The sequence below is a fragment of the Osmerus eperlanus genome, chromosome 28 (genome assembly GCF_963692335.1).
Source record: "Osmerus eperlanus chromosome 28, fOsmEpe2.1, whole genome shotgun sequence".
Lineage (NCBI taxonomy): Eukaryota > Metazoa > Chordata > Actinopteri > Osmeriformes > Osmeridae > Osmerus > Osmerus eperlanus.
In genome coordinates this window covers 561,690-576,466 of record NC_085045.1, presented here as the reverse complement: position 1 = coordinate 576,466, position 14,777 = coordinate 561,690, and the positions used below count along the sequence as shown (strand labels likewise).

At 51.0% G+C, this 14,777-nt stretch overlaps 3 protein-coding genes across 11 annotated transcripts; 1 reads left to right on the top strand and 2 right to left on the bottom strand.

Moving 5' to 3' along the window:
* Positions 1-356: 356 nt before the first annotated feature.
* On the bottom strand, positions 357-5,759 carry LOC134015308 (surfeit locus protein 4-like). Its single transcript, XM_062454747.1, has 6 exons — positions 5,562-5,759; positions 3,250-3,436; positions 2,956-3,032; positions 2,790-2,833; positions 1,059-1,245; positions 357-879 (listed from the first exon to the last, which is right to left on the bottom strand). The coding sequence occupies exons 1-6, from the start codon at positions 5,607-5,609 to the stop codon at positions 613-615; spliced, it is 810 nt and encodes a 269-aa protein (XP_062310731.1). The 5' UTR covers positions 5,610-5,759; the 3' UTR covers positions 357-612.
* Positions 5,760-5,942: 183 nt separating this feature from the next.
* On the bottom strand, positions 5,943-9,856 carry ciz1b (cdkn1a interacting zinc finger protein 1b). Of its 9 annotated transcripts, XM_062454986.1 has the most exons (15): positions 9,527-9,853; positions 9,238-9,395; positions 8,897-9,023; positions 8,700-8,779; positions 8,516-8,601; positions 8,231-8,404; positions 7,996-8,126; positions 7,780-7,873; positions 7,557-7,670; positions 7,168-7,464; positions 7,072-7,122; positions 6,916-6,958; positions 6,679-6,800; positions 6,318-6,395; positions 5,943-6,273 (listed from the first exon to the last, which is right to left on the bottom strand). In XM_062454986.1, the coding sequence occupies exons 1-15, from the start codon at positions 9,595-9,597 to the stop codon at positions 6,082-6,084; spliced, it is 1,818 nt and encodes a 605-aa protein (XP_062310970.1). In that variant the 5' UTR covers positions 9,598-9,853; the 3' UTR covers positions 5,943-6,081. The 9 variants fall into 9 exon arrangements, 8 of the variants coding, with proteins under 8 accessions (XP_062310970.1, XP_062310971.1, XP_062310969.1 ...); XM_062454987.1 differs by having other exon boundaries at positions 7,072-7,464; positions 8,942-9,023; positions 9,527-9,855; XM_062454985.1 differs by having other exon boundaries at positions 7,072-7,464; positions 9,527-9,854.
* Positions 9,855-14,660, top strand: prxl2c (peroxiredoxin like 2C). Its single transcript, XM_062454041.1, is given in 8 exon segments — positions 9,855-9,866; positions 11,742-11,930; positions 12,222-12,290; positions 12,385-12,438; positions 12,512-12,617; positions 13,739-13,853; positions 13,855-13,871; positions 14,102-14,660. Coding segments are annotated over 8 exon segments (693 nt in total). The 3' UTR covers positions 14,233-14,660.
* The last annotated feature ends 117 nt before the right edge of the window (positions 14,661-14,777 follow it).

Below are 14,777 nucleotides of genomic sequence, written 5' to 3'. Positions count from 1 at the left end.
TTCAAAAAAACTCTGCAGCAAAGACAGAATAAACATCTTAAATTCACTTTCGTGAAAGAAGTGAAAAAGTAAAGCGACGATTGAGCAAGGGCGGTCCATCTCAATAAATACTGTGGACTGTTTGTACAACAGTCTGGCGAGGGTAGTGAGAAAGAAAAGGAGTAGAGAGAGAGAGAGAGAGAGAGAGAGAGAAGGAGAGGGAGGGGGGAGAGAGAAGGAGAGGGAGGGGGGGAGAGAGAAGGAGAGGGAGGGGGGGAGAGAGAAGGAGAGGGAGGGGGGGAGAGAGAAGGAGAGGGAGGGGGGGAGAGAGAAGGAGAGGGAGGGGGGGAGAGAGAAGGAGAGGGAGGGGGGGAGAGAGAAGGAGAGGGAGGGGGGGAGAGAGAAGGAGAGGGAGGGGGGGAGAGAGAAGGAGAGGGAGGGGGGGAGAGAGAAGGAGAGGGAGGGGGGGAGAGAGTGTGATGTGGGATGTTAGGATGGGTAAAGGTGGAGAATATCCAGTTCCTTGAGTCTGACGGGTGTTGCATTGGTGTGTGTGTGTGTGGTGTGTGGAGTCCTGCAGAGCTCGTCTCATCAACAAGGGAGGAGAGGAGGCGGCGCCCCCTTCCTCCCCCTCTACCATTCCTTCTTCTTCTCGTCCATGGACACGCCCCCTGGCCCCAGCGCCACCACCAGCAGCAGGCCTCCGATCACGGACAGCGTCTGGAAGAAGTCGTACTTCAGGAAGTCGTGCATGGGCTTGTAGGCCGGAACATTCCAGAAGGCGTTGAAGTAGACGTTGATGCAGAACAGCCAGAGGACCAGGGTGAGGGCGGCCAGCTTGGTCTTGAAGCCCACGGCCACCAGCACGATGAGGGCCGTGCCCACCAGGTTCTGGAGGATCTGGGGGGAGGAAGAATGATGATGAGGAGGATATCCTGCATTCCGTTAACAGATGCTGAGCCTGTGTGTGCTACAACGGCACAGATGAAGCAAGTTGAAAGGAAAGGTAGGGTGAAAGAGAGAGAGAGAGAGGGAGAGAGAGCGTGGTTGTGGTCAGGGTGGAATGTAGGGTAACTCACAGAGATAAGGTTGGGGTCAAAGTGCAGCAGGGTCATGAACATGAGCACCAGCAGGATGCGTCCACCCAGCTGCATGTACTGCTTAGGGGAGCTCTCCCTCACCGAGGGCACCCCCGCAAACATGCTCCGCCCCTCCTGACGGCCCTCCGCCAGCAGCAGCAACAGACCTCCACCCAGAGCCAAGTTCCTGAGGGGGGAGAGGGACAGAGAAGGGGAGAGAGGGAGAGAGGGACAGAGAAGGGGAGAGAGGGAGAGAGGGACAGAGAAGGGGAGAGAGGGAGAGAGGGACAGAGAAGGGGGAGAGGGAGAGAGGGGGGAGAGGGAGAGAGGGACAGAGAAGGGGAGAGAGGGAGAGAGGGACAGAGAAGGGGGGAGAGGGAGAGAGGGGGGAGAGGGAGAGAGGGACAGAGAAGGGGAGAGAGGGAGAGAGGGGGGAGAGGGACAGAGAAGGGGAGAGAGGGAGAGAGGGGGGAGAGGGAGAGAGGGACAGAGAAGGGGGAGAGAGGGAGAGAGGGGGGAGAGGGACAGAGAAGGGGAGAGAGGGAGAGAGGGACAGAGAAGGGGAGAGAGGGAGAGAGGGGGGAGAGGGACAGAGAAGGGGAGAGAGGGAGAGAGGGACAGAGAAGGGGAGAGAGGGAGAGAGGGGGGAGAGGGACAGAGAAGGGGAGAGAGGGAGAGAGGGACAGAGAAGGGGAGAGAGGGAGAGAGGGGGGGGGGAGAGAGAGAGAAGGGGAGAGAGGGAGAGAGGGACAGAGAATGGGAGAGAGGGAGAGAGGGGGGGGGGGAGAGAGAGAAGGGGAGAGAGGGAGAGAGGGACAGAGAAGGGGAGAGAGGGAGAGAGGGGGGGGGGGAGAGAGAAGGGGAGAGAGGGAGAGAGGGACAGAGAAGGGAAGAGAGGGAGAGAGGGGGGGGGAGAGAGAGAAGGGGAGAGAGGGAGAGAGGGACAGAGAAGGGGAGAGAGGGAGAGAGGGGGGGGGGGGGAGAGAGAAGGGGAGAGAGGGAGAGAGGGAGAGAGAAGGGGAGAGAGGGAGAGAGGGGGGGGGGAGAGGACAGAGAAGGGGAGAGAGGGAGAGAGGGGGGGGGGGAGAGAGAGAAGGGGAGAGAGGGAGAGAGGGACAGAGAAGGGGAGAGAGGGAGAGAGGGGGGGGGGAGACAGAGAAGGGGAGAGAGGGAGAGAGGGACAGAGAAGGGGAGAGAGGGAGAGAGGGGGGGGGGAGAGGGAGAGAGAAGGGGAGAGAGGGAGAGAGGGACAGAGAAGGGGAGAGAGGGAGAGAGGGGGGGGGGGGAGAGAGGGAGAGAGGGACAGAGAAGGGGAGAGAGGGACAGAGAAGGGGAGAGAGGGAGAGAGGGGGGGGGGAGAGGGACAGAGAAGGGGAGAGAGGGAGAGAGGGGGGGGGGAGAGAGAGAAGGGGAGAGAGGGAGAGAGGGGGGAGAGGGACAGAGAAGGGGAGAGAGGGAGAGAGGGGGGGGGGGGACAGAGAAGGGGAGAGAGGGAGAGAGGGGGGGGGAGAGAGGAACCAGAAGATGGTGGTCAAACATCCAGAGTGAGAAAAGGGCAGAGAAGGAAGAGAGAGATGATGACCCAGTTCCTGTCGGCGTGGTGATAACAGCATCCTGGACATGACTGATGACCCAGTTCTTGTCGGCATGGTGATAACAGCACCCTGGACATGACTGATAAGTTGTAGTTTTAGAAGCTAACTGATAGAGGCTTCAACTCCCAGAACTCACCTCATCAAGAACTTGACATCCCAGAGAATGCTGTAGGCGATGGTCTGGAATGACACAGGAGTCACATCAATCAATCAATCTCCACCTGAGCTGCCTACTCTCTGCTGGGCCGAGAACTCCCCGACAGCAGCACTTAGCGCCTTACATCTGAGACTGCATGTCTCACCTGCAGGGCGATGATTCCAAACAGACCACAGCAGGCGTACTGGACGAAGTTTCTACTCAGGATCAACACGCACCCTCCTGGAGAGACGGGGGGGATAACGACGACCTGTGAACCGCTGTGAGCACGTGTTGTGTATAGGTAGGAAGTGTGTGTGTGTGAGTGCGTAACAGTATGTGCATATGTTAGTGTATCAGTTGTATTTAAGTGTGTGTGCGTGTATCAGTAGAGAGGGTGTGTGTGTGTGTATCAGTAGAGAGGGTGTGCGTCCGTGTGTGTGTGCGTCCATGTGCGTACCTATCTGCCCCACCAGGTTGAGCAGCACGAAGCAGGCAGCCAGGAAGTACCCACAGCCCCAGGTGGCCTCGATGTAGTCTCTCTGCTCGCTCCACTGGAACCACATCCTGATGCCGTCCTCCAGGAAGGTGCTTATCAGACACAGACGCGCCGCGTGGGGCAGGTACTGCTTGGTCACGCGCAGGAACTAGGGAGAGGAGGGGGGAAGGATTAGGATGCAACACCAGGAACTAGGGAGAGGAGGGGGGAAGGGTTAGGATGCAACACTAGGAATTAGGGAGATAGGAGGGGGGAAGGGTTAGGATGCAACACCAGGAAACAGGAACTATAGACACAACAAGCAGACAGTAAGGAAAAAGGGAGGATTTACAATGTGACACACGAGGGAATGTTTATAGCGCGACACAGATAAGTCACATGGGGGGGGTCCAGTACAGGACGAACAAGATCAAGGAGGTGCAGGGTGAACGATCTGAACAGGAAACAATAAGTCTCTTCCAGAATGTGTGTGTGTGTGTGTGTGTGTGTGTGTGTGTGTGTAAGAAACCTGTTATTTTTCTGATAACTGATAAGTTTCACTTTGTTTACCAGACAAAAGCACACAGTCAACCTGTTTAAACATAATCTGAATCAAATAAATAATATTTCAGTTATATTATAACTCAGTTCCTCAGAAATTAAACCTTTTATCTGAGCTATGCAAGTCTGAACCTTGATAATCCTGTATCCTTGTACTTTATGTATTTGACGCTTTGGAGAACCCCCCCCCCCCCCCCCAAAAAAAAAAAAGGTTAAATGTATGGCATTTAATGTTATGTTAATATGTCACTTACACACAAAAGCCTATTGGTCGGCCGCCCTTGCCATGCTCCTCCCCACTCCACATACACGTCAGCTAACCCTGGGCCAACCGGCCAATCAGCACTTAGCAAATCACTACCAAGCCGAGCAGGAATTGAATGGACACATTGCCTTCGTAATGCGAGACTGACTCACTTTTCTAAACACAGTCTCTGGGCTGACTAACGTAATCCACTTTCTGAATTACGCCGTTTAATACTTCCGCACTAAATGTCAATCGTGTGTTAACGACACCGATTGGTACAGTGTCCCAGAGAGTAATATCACCGTAGCTAAGCAACCTGCCACCATCAGTTGTCAGTCTCCTAGCAGCGGCGAAGATAACCACCTGCTTGAACGAGACACATCGGGACAGAATCACAGTTCGCCCGCTGTTGTTTTCACACTGAAGACCATGAATGACCCTGGTTAAACACCGGGGTCTCCATACTGCATGAGTAGATTGACTCATGAACTAGCGTGAGACCAGATGAGAAATATGGCTTTAATTTGGAATACAACACAGAGAGACGTAAATCATAGCTCTGGGACACTTTAGGCTATTTGAAGCATCATTTAATTAAATGATTGTGTCCGAAACGCAGGTGCCTCATAGTTATGGCCATGGGCAGAGAGAGAGGGGTTATAGATAAGAGAATAGGTCAGCAGAGATATCAAATATTTAGAAGGCCAAACTCGAGGCTTGATTTTGCCTGGTGTGTGTGTCATACTTCAGACAGCACAAGTCCATAGCGTACCTCGACATGCATGCTAAAAAAAAACAGGCGCTCTACTAGAAACCACACACACACGCACTTATCACCACCTAAGATCAGCTGGCGCAAACATATCTGAGTTATTAAACTCACATCATTCTCTGTGATCGCTGGCCATTGTTTTTCAATACATTATAGGTGCAAGTCAGGGCGGATCCTGCGGTGGGTGAAATTGCTTTCTTGTGAAGATTGTTACTTTGAGTTTAATAGCTGTTTTCAACTATTCTTCAACAGTTGTTGATATAGCAAGGAAATGTATTCAAGCCCAATTAAACAAGTTACCTCACAGTCATTCAACAGTGTGCTGGTCATACGCGTACGGTTCTTTGGTGAACATTAAACGACGGAGTTTGTCAAATGTAACGTTGTGACGGTAAGCTATTGAATACCGTAATTGCAGCTTGCAATGCTGGCGGTATTCCGCTAGCTCACTCACTGTTGCTACATTAGTTGGTACCACGTTGAACTTCAGATGACTCGATTTCCCTTCAGTTAGTGCAGAAGATGAGTGCATAATACCACGCAAGATACGTTTTCACAACAGCCATACGCAAAACTACCAACATTATTTCTGCAGCCACAATATTTCAACCGCTTTCCTCTTTCAGGCAAAGAAGTGACACATCCTCCCTTTCCTTCCCGTCCCCTGAATCCAGCTGTGCCCGCGACTAGCTCCGAGGTTGCCCGCGAGCTCACCTGGTCGGCTACGTCTTCCGCGTTGCTCATCATAGCGTTGTGTGCCATCTCGCGCCACCGGTCCGGCGACGCTTCAGCAGATGCACGGTTCTACCTACAGGAACGGATACCTAAACGGTCAACCGGGGGTTTGAGCAGTGTCCTCTCCTCTTAGTCACACTGTAGAAGGAACTGCCACTACCTCCGCCCCATAATGCCTCGCGCCGGGTGATAGGGCGCCCCCTGCGCCACCGAGCAGCTATAGCATGCCACGTATACCGGTTTAACAACAGAGAAAACTAAAACTTAAAAATAAATCACGCACTAACAAATCAGATTCTAGATGCCATGTAATAGTATCAGGAGTAATGTATTGAACCACACTTGCTTTTCTGTGTCAATATATAGATTTATTTTATGTACAAATATATTAATATAGTGTCAGTATTTGTATTGTATCACATGTCAATAAAACGCTTCTGGCACTTAATCAGTAGATCTGGGTCTAATCATGGTCGTTAACTCTCTTGGATCTGGCCAATCAGAGCCCACTAGATCTCTGAGGTGTCCTTACAGCTGGCACTGTCTGCAACCCCTTCTGATGTGGCACCATCGTCACGGAGATGACCCAACTTCCTGTCCCGGGTGAGGTTGGGGCAGTGTGGTCCCAGTCCAGCTGGTCTGGGGGCAGATTAGACCTGGTCTGGGGGCAGATTAGACCTGGTCTGGGGACCTGGTCTGGGGGAAGAGTAGACCTGGTCTGGGCGCAGATTAGACCTGGTCTGGGGGCAGATTAGTGTGTGTTTCTACATCTTCTCCAGCTGAGCTCCTTGATCTCCTCAGAGAGTTATACCTCTGGAACGAGACACACACACACACAAACAGTTTACAACTGTTAAACAACTGTATCCCAGACTAAATGAGACCAGAAAATAATTTAAACAAATGATTGCTGCCTCTATGCTGGCTGCTTGCTACCTGCAGGTGTGGAGGTGTACCTGAGGGTGTGGAGGTGTACCTGAGGGTGTGGAGGTGTACCTAAGGGTGTGGAGGTGTACCTGAGGGTGTGGAGGTGTACCTAAGGGTGTGGAGGTGTACCTGAGGGTGTGGAGGTGTACCTGAGGGTGTGGAGGTGTACCTGGACATTGTGAAGGTGAGCTGGGGATCTGCAGTGAGAAAGTCTGGCTCTGGAATCCAGATAGAAGAACTTGTGACAGAGTCTGCAGAGGAAACCTGACACAGGAACCACAAAGCTGGAGTCTGGAGAGACAGACAGACACACATAGAGACAGACAAGTAGACAAAGAGAGAGACAGGCTATTATAAAAGCTTATCTCTCTTTTCTCTTTTTCTCTATAATGAGAATCATAATCACCATTGATTGTCTCCTCCTGAGAATCCTTCAGGCCTCCTACTGACTGTACACACACACACACACACACACACACACACACACACACAGACCCCCCTGGGTGAGGATGATTGAGGTGATCATTTGATAGTGTAGCTACATCAGCAGTGGTGTCCTCACCATTTTGTCCTCTTGGATCTCCACTTCCTCCTCCTCCTGGTTCTCCTCCTCTTCCGCTTGGATATCCACTTCCTCCTCCTCCTGGTTCTCCTCCTCCTCCGCTTGGATCTCCTCCTCTTCTTGGATCTCCTCCTCCTGGTTCTCCTCCTCCTCCTCTTGGATCTCCTGCTCCCTAATCTCGATCCTGCTCTCCCCTGTCCCCTCCTCTTCCTTCCTGGACTCCCCCTGCTTCCTGCTCTCCTCCTCCCTGTTTGCCTCCTCCTTCTCCTTCTCCTTCTCCTCCTCCTCCCCCCTGGTCTCCCTCCGGTAGTTCTGCTCCCCCTCGAAGCAACCCACCGCATCCAGCGTGATAAGCTCCTCCTCCAGGACATCAGGCTCCGCCTCTTGACGCAGCTGGGGAGGGGGGGGGTAACAACAACATCAACAGAATAAAGAACAGCGACACCACGGTTGTCACCAACGGCAACAGTAACCACCTGACTCACCTGCTCCAGCTGGCGTTTGTGTTCCGGTGACTTCATGTGTTCCACGAAGCGCCGCGGCGTCCGGAAGGGGCGGTTACACGCCGGGCAGAACGGCCGTGACGACTGCTTACACAGCTAGAAACCATCACACACATCACTTCCTGTTACGCACACCCACACAGGAAGTCAACGGGAATATCTGGACCTTCTTCTGGTGTGACCTGTGACCCTGGCGTGACCTCACCTTGTGCTCCGGGGTCCGACGGTGGAGGATGAGGTCGCCCCTGTAGGGGGACTGGCAGGTGGCACACCACCGCTGCACGCCTTGACCCCTGACCCTGCAATGCAATTTTATCAGCCCTGTGTCCCCAGACCCAGGCACCATATCCCAGACCAGGTACCCATATACCCAGGTACCGCAGAGCATAGACCCCCAAACCCAGGTACCCCACCCGCCTACCCATCAGCCTGGCTCCCCTGCAGTGGAGGGTGTGTGTGGGGCAGCAGGCCGTCCAGCCGGGCTGAGCTCTGGTTCTGCACCTCCATCCCTCGCTGCTGGTGACTCTCACTGCTCATGTGACTCTGGAACCCCTGGGGGAGGGAGGCCAGGGGGGAGGAAGAGAGGATATCATTGTATGAACAACTGCTGTCCACAGTCTTGAGGTCTGAGGTGTTGATATTGTGAGTGTCTCCACCTGCTGGCTGTGGCAGGAAGTTCTACACAGGTGGCAGTAGTGTCTGTCAGCAGCAGCGCTGTTCCCCTCCTGTCCTGAGGGAGGCGCCGTGTCGCTGGCCTCCTCCAGCCCAGTGCTGAACGCTCGACTCTCACTGCTCCTCTGGATGGTGACCTTCAGGGACGAGCCCACCCCCTAACACACACAGACACACACGCACATGTTTCAAGCTTCTAGCGGTGCTCCTAGCGGTGCTTCTAGCGGTGCTCCCCCCAAGACTGAGTTCCATTCAAGCTAAACACTGACCTCTGCTGGTGGCTTCTGCTCACTGCACTCCTGTGATGAGAGATCTCCAAGGGCGTCTGTGGGTTCAACACCTGCACATCCTCCACCTGCACATCAACCAGATGCTTACACCAAGGTAACCTTTTAAAACTCCTACAGGACCCTAAAGGCCCCGCCTCCACACAGGCCCCGCCTCCTCACCTACCTCCAGGCCCCACCTCCTCTGTTAGCACCTGGGCATCATTTCCCTGCTCACCACCAACAGCCCTACAAGGCTGCTCTGATCTGTCAACACAAACAGTGTTGAGTTACTAACTAACCCGTCTCTAGGTTACAAGACAATGTTTAGTTACTAACCAACCAGTATGTAGGTTGGTAGACGGTGTTAAAGCATTAACTCACCCGTTCATCCTCGGCCTCTTACCTTGGCCGTGCTGGGGTGCTAACCCTGGTCCTGGCGTGAGAGAGGCCTCGACGTCATCCCTCTCTTCTTCTGTGGTGATGTAGCTCAGCAGCACACCAGGAGGACCTGCAGAGAGAGGACAGGGACACAACACACATCAGCCTTCATATGTAGTGGTGTGTACAGCTCAGTGGTTAGAGCGTCCACATCAATAGGAATCAGGTTCAAATCCCCCTTGCGTCTAAAAGGTAAGAGCATCTGCTGAGCGAAAGCATTGTTTATTTGTATAATTGTACGTAGCTACAGTTTGGGTCTACTGGAGGGTGTGTTCGCTCCCCACCTCTGCCCTGGTACCTGACCTCAACACCTTGCATCAGGGGGTGCGTGTGGAGGTGGAGGGGGTGTGTCAGGAGGTTTGGTGGAGCCCGAGGCAGGGGCAGGGAGTTGACAGGGCGGCAGACACAGCCTCGAGGACCAGAGATTCGCACTGGGTAGGGTCTGCGGACATCAACAGAAAATTGACAGTACATATAGTTACATAGCTGATAAATATGTGGCTACTAAGACTAAGAATAGTCAGCAGTTTGTTGGTGGATGGAAAGACAGACCAGATCGCTCCAGTCTCTTACCGACTCCCTCCATGGTTTCTTTGCTGTGGCTGTGCTCGTGGATGTTTTTGTTGCTGGTAATGGTTAAACATATTTCTTTAGCTATTTCGCTAGCTGTCTCTGAACACAGTCCTTTTCATCTGCAGTTAATGGGAGGTTGGCGTTGAGCAGAGAACTGTCGTTTTAATGCTGTTGTTTTAAGAGAATGCTTTCGTTGTACGGTTGAAGCTTGGTTCTTTTCAGAGTGGTGTTTACGTGCTCACGCTTAAGCTATCGTTTTCAGAATAAAAGTCTTCTGAATTTACGCGAACTGTGCGAATAGGAGTGAAGGGTTTGCAGGGTTTTTTGGATGAAGGAACGGGTAGGGAGGTGGATAGGGCTCTACTTTCCTTCCTTTGGGAGACTGGAGTGGGGGTAAGGATTGAGGTGTTTATCTTAGTATTTGTTATATGGTTTATATGTTTATTTGAGGTAGTGTAGGCCGCCGGCCTCACACTCCCAAACAGTAGGCGGCGGTGAGCCAGCTTAAACGTTGGTTGCATTCTGCCATAACACCGAAAGAGGTCGATTTATTATAATTGTTTATTAATGCCAGAAACATAACTACCAGGCGTATATATATAACAATACATACAATCAGTTGAAAGTTATACAGTTATAAGAAGATTCCAACGGGTGGTGACATAGATATATATAAAGGCTAGATGTCTCGTCCGCGTTGCCGGACAACGGAGTCGAACGTCCGCACATGGCGGCCATCTTGCTACAGTCAACTCGCTCACCCATAACATTGTGTTGGTGCTACATACTTTTTAAATGACCATAACTTGCTCAATTTTCAACCGATTTTTAAACGGTTTGGTTTGTTATCAACATCAGAGATGTCGTTTTTTACTACATAATTATTCATAGGTATGCGATTGAGAGGGAAGCTCTGTAAATGAAAATATGAACATAGACCAAATCCATTCAGGCCCAAATACGTTTAGTTTAACAGTCCTATTTTCCTTTTGCATGGCTTCCCTCTCAACCATCCTCTCCTTGTGTCTCTGTAGACAGACCATCCCTGTAGACAGACACCCATCCCTGTAGACAGACCATCTCTGTAGACAGACACCCATCCCTGTAGACAGACCATCCCTGTAGACAGACACCCATCCCTGTAGACAGACCATCTCTGTAGACAGACCATCTCTGTAGACAGACCATCCCTGTAGACAGACCATCTCTGTAGACAGACCATCTCAGACAGACCATCTCCCATCCTCTACCTTTGTATCCTGTCGGCCTGGCAACCATCCATCCCTCTCCCTTCCAGAGGCTGTGGAGAGGAGACAGCTGATAGGGTGATCAGCTGATCACCGGGACGGGCACAATTCCACCGTCAATACCCCAGAAAGTTATTGAATTATAGAAACCACCATTTATTTGTTTGAGTAAAGGTTTCTAATCTACATTTGTTAGGTTAGAAAAACCTAACAATTGAATCCTATCTAAAATGTGTATGATACCTTAAAATAAATAAATTGAAAAAATTTAAAAATAAATCACATCCTTCCATAGAATCCGTCCCAGAGAAGAGCTTTTCCTTGTTATAATTCCAGCAGTATTTATCTCTACACACACCGACTCTGTGGCCTGTTGTTGAAGTGTAAGAAGGGATGTTTGCTGTTACACATCTGAAGGCTGAGTCCTATCTCACACTGGGGAACCAAGAGTCTCAACGTAGGAATTGTTCCAAACTCCCACTCTTCACATCCTCTTTCCCACTGGGGGGAGAGGAGAGGGGGGAGGAGGTGGGGAGAAAGGAGGAGAGGATGTGTTGGGGAGATAACAGCACCAGAGAGTGAAAGGACATTAGAGACAGAGGATGAGAGAGAAGAGGGTGGAATGAGGGAGGAGAAAAAGGAGAGAAGACAGCAGAAGAGAGAGAGAGAGAGAGAGAGAGAGAGAGAGAAAGAGCGGTCGGAGGGAGATGGGGCAGAGGGAAATGTCTTCACTCCCTGTAATGACTTCACTCTGAGAGAGGAGGCTTTTCCTACAGAGCAGGGAGATACAGGCCTCGAGTAGGACCCAGAGAAGGGAGATACAGGCCTATAGACAATGACCCAGAAGGGAGATACAGGCCTCTAGAAAAGGACCCAGAAGGGAGATACAGGCCTCTAGACAAGGACCCAGAGCAGGGAGATACAGGCCTCTAGACAAGGACCCAGAACAGGGAGATACAGGCCTCTAGACAAGGCGACAGGCGACAGAAGCACCAATAACCCAACAAATTACAACTGATCACCGGGAGAGGACAAGACCGTGTGTGATTATTCGTCTCGAGGAAATAGAGGACTGTTTAATATACAATCGACACGGGGTTTCTTTCCATTTCAAAGAATTATATCAAGAGAGAAAAGCAATCATTGTGTTTGTGCGGGTATGAAACTTTTCCTACTAATTTTATGTTTAGGAAACTTTTAACTTAAGACGAACATTAACGATAGACCCAAATGGATACCGCTACGATGAGTTCCCTGCCGTTAAAGCTGAATTATAGACATGGAATAGAAGATACACTAATAACACGTTTAGTTGTGTGAAATCCGAGAGCTAACTGATTCTGATTGCGCTGGCGTAGCCAAAGCTTCTGTAAAGCGACTGTAAAAACATTTGTTAAAGGCAAACGCAAATGTAAAAAGGCTTCTAAAAAGTCAATCAATTCCAACAGAACTTCCTGTGTTACACGTGCAAGGAATATGTCGACGACTTAAGCAGAATACCCCGAGACGTGTTGAAGGTGAGGTGAGACCTGGAGATGACGTTTGTCTTTGGTTGATGATCGTCATTAATATACTGTCAGTCATGCTTCATCCTTTGATTGATTTATCCAGGAAGCTGGCGTTAGACTTGTTGTGATCGGACAATCGGCCCATAGACACATAGAGGTATCTTTTATATGCAGATATGAACCATGTTATTTTGAGGACTGTCCCTTTACTGGCGTCTTTTATGTTCCAGTCATTCTGCTCTCTGACTGGATACCCCTATGAAATATATGTGGACCCTGAGAGATGCATTTATAACAAGCTTGGTATGCAGCGAGGAGAAACCTTTATGGAATCTGGTAAGGAAACGATTTGACTGACGATATACCACACAAAGAAATGTGTTCTGAATACTACAGAATTTATTAGAATGCATTTGTCAGTGTTGTAAAAATGTTGAATGAATCTCTCCTTTTCTGTGTGTGTGGTGTTTATCTATGTGTGATGGTCTCTGTGTGGTATTTTTCTGTGTGTGTGTGTATGGGATGTGGGTGGTATCTGTGTGTCTGCCTGTCTGTGTGTCTGCCTGTCTGTCTGTGTGTCTGTGCGTCTGCCTGTCTGTGTGTCTGCCTGTCTGTCTGTGTGTCTGCCTGTGTGTCTGTCTGTCTGTGTGTCTGCCTGTCTGTGTGTGTGTCTGCCTGTCTGTGTGTCTGCCTGTCTGTGTGTCTGTCTGTGTGTCTGCCTGTCTGTGTGTGTGTCTGCCTGTCTGTGTGTGTGTCTGCCTGTCTGTGTGTCTGCCTGTCTGTGTGTCTGTCTGTGTGTCTGCCTGTCTGTGTGTGTGTCTGCCTGTCTGTGTGTCTGCCTGTCTGTGTGTCTGTCTGTGTGTCTGCCTGTCTGTGTGTGTGTCTGCCTGTCTGTGTGTCTGCCTGTCTGTGTGTCTGTCTGTCTGTGTGTCTGCCTGTCTGTGTGTCTGCCTGTATGTGTGTCTGCCTGTCTGTGTGTGTGTCTGCCTGTCTGTGTGTCTGCCTGTCTGTGTGTCTGCCTGTCTGTGTGTCTGCCTATCTGTGTGTCTGCCTGTCTGTGTGTCTGTCTGTCTGTGTGTCTGCCTGTCTGTGTGTCTGCCTGTCTGTGTGTCTGCCTGTCTGTGTGTCTGTCTGTCTGTCTGTCTGTCTGCCTGTCTGTGTGTCTGCCTGTCTGTGTGTCTGTGTGTCTGCCTGTCTGTGTGTCTGCCTGTCTGTGTGTCTACCTGTCTGCCTGTCTGTGTGTCTGCCTGTCTGTGTGTCTGTCTGTGTGTCTGTGTGTCTGTGTGTCTGCCTGTCTGTGTGTCTGCCTGTCTGTGTGTCTGCCTGTCTGTGTGTCTGCCTGTCTGTGTGTCTGTGTGTCTGTGTGTCTGCCTGTCTGTGTGTCTGCCTGTCTGCCTGTCTGTGTGTCTGCCTGTCTGTGTGTCTGCCTGTCTGTGTGTCTGCCTGTCTGTGTGTAGCCCCCCCGAGCCCTCATGTGAAGTCCAGTATGTTGGTGGGCCACATGAGGAGCGTGTGGAGAGCCGTGGTCAGCCCAGCCTTCGACTTCCAGGGTGACCCCCTCCAGCAGGGGGGTCCTTATAGCCGGCCCAGGTGACATGCCAGCTTATAGCCGGCCCAGGTGACATGCCAGCTCACACTTTCACCTACAGACTGAGTCCTAAGAGACATACACATGTTGAAAGTAGAGCAGAACATCAAGGGGCAGAAGTGCAGGGTTCTAAAAGTGTTTTGGTGGTCAGTCATTTCACTTCCCGCTGTCACGTTACTCCTTCCTTTGTCATGTTACTCCTTCCTGTGTCGTGTGTGTTCTGACTCTGCAGGCTCTGAGGTCCACTTTGCCCATCTGGACATGAACCGTCTGGACCACATGCCCATCACCTGGATGCTGCAGCAGGCTGGAGTGCAGGAGACTCTGGACCTCAGTGACAAGCCCAGGATCCTCCATGTGTAGCATCATTGTAGTCTGGGCTTGACTGTGTAGCACTCTTGTTGGCCTGATCTGACTTGGCTGCTTGTGGTCTGGGTTGTAGTCTGGCCTGGCCTGCTTGTGTCTGGGTTCTGGCCTGTCCTGGCCTGCTTGTGTCTGGGTTCTGGCCTGGCCTCTATCCTGGCATCAGTGATGCCAGTGGTTTAGCTCTGATCAGCTGTGTTTACATTTAGTCATTTAGCAGATGCTCTTATCCAGAGCGACTTACAGTATGTATTCTTACTATGTGTATTTGTTGATAGAAAATGTCTGGCCACATTTCCAGATGGTTATCTGATATACTTAAGTTGAACTTTCACAACTGATTGAACATGATTTTATGCCAAAAGGAGGATTATTTTTTTTTTATATATCTAGAATGAATGGTGGAATTACTAAACAAATAATGTACATGTTGTCATCATTTTGCCATCATCTCTAGTTGTTAGTGTCCTGGAGTCTAGGGGCAGCATTCTCCGGGTGCTATGTCATCACTGCCCTTCACACAACATTGATCCTGTTCCTATCTC

Bases quoted from the DNA above. Each gene is read 5' to 3' on its own strand.
- LOC134015308 (XM_062454747.1), bottom strand. From the start codon at position 5,609: ATGGCACACAACGCTATGATGAGCAACGCGGAAGACGTAGCCGACCAG. The intron at 3,437-5,561 runs GTGAGCTCGCGG...TCCTCTCCCTAG, and splicing joins CGGAAGACGTAGCCGACCAG to TTCCTGCGCGTGACCAAGCA. The intron at 3,033-3,249 runs GTACGCACATGG...CCGTCTCTCCAG, and splicing joins CAACCTGGTGGGGCAGATAG to GAGGGTGCGTGTTGATCCTG.
- ciz1b (XM_062454985.1), bottom strand. From the start codon at position 9,597: ATGTTTAACCATTACCAGCAACAAAAACATCCACGAGCACAGCCACAG. The intron at 8,405-8,515 runs GTCAGTGTTTAG...TGTGTGTGTTAG, and splicing joins AGCAGAAGCCACCAGCAGAG to GGGGTGGGCTCGTCCCTGAA. The intron at 7,671-7,779 runs GTGAGGTCACGC...GATGGTTTCTAG, and splicing joins GTCGGACCCCGGAGCACAAG to CTGTGTAAGCAGTCGTCACG.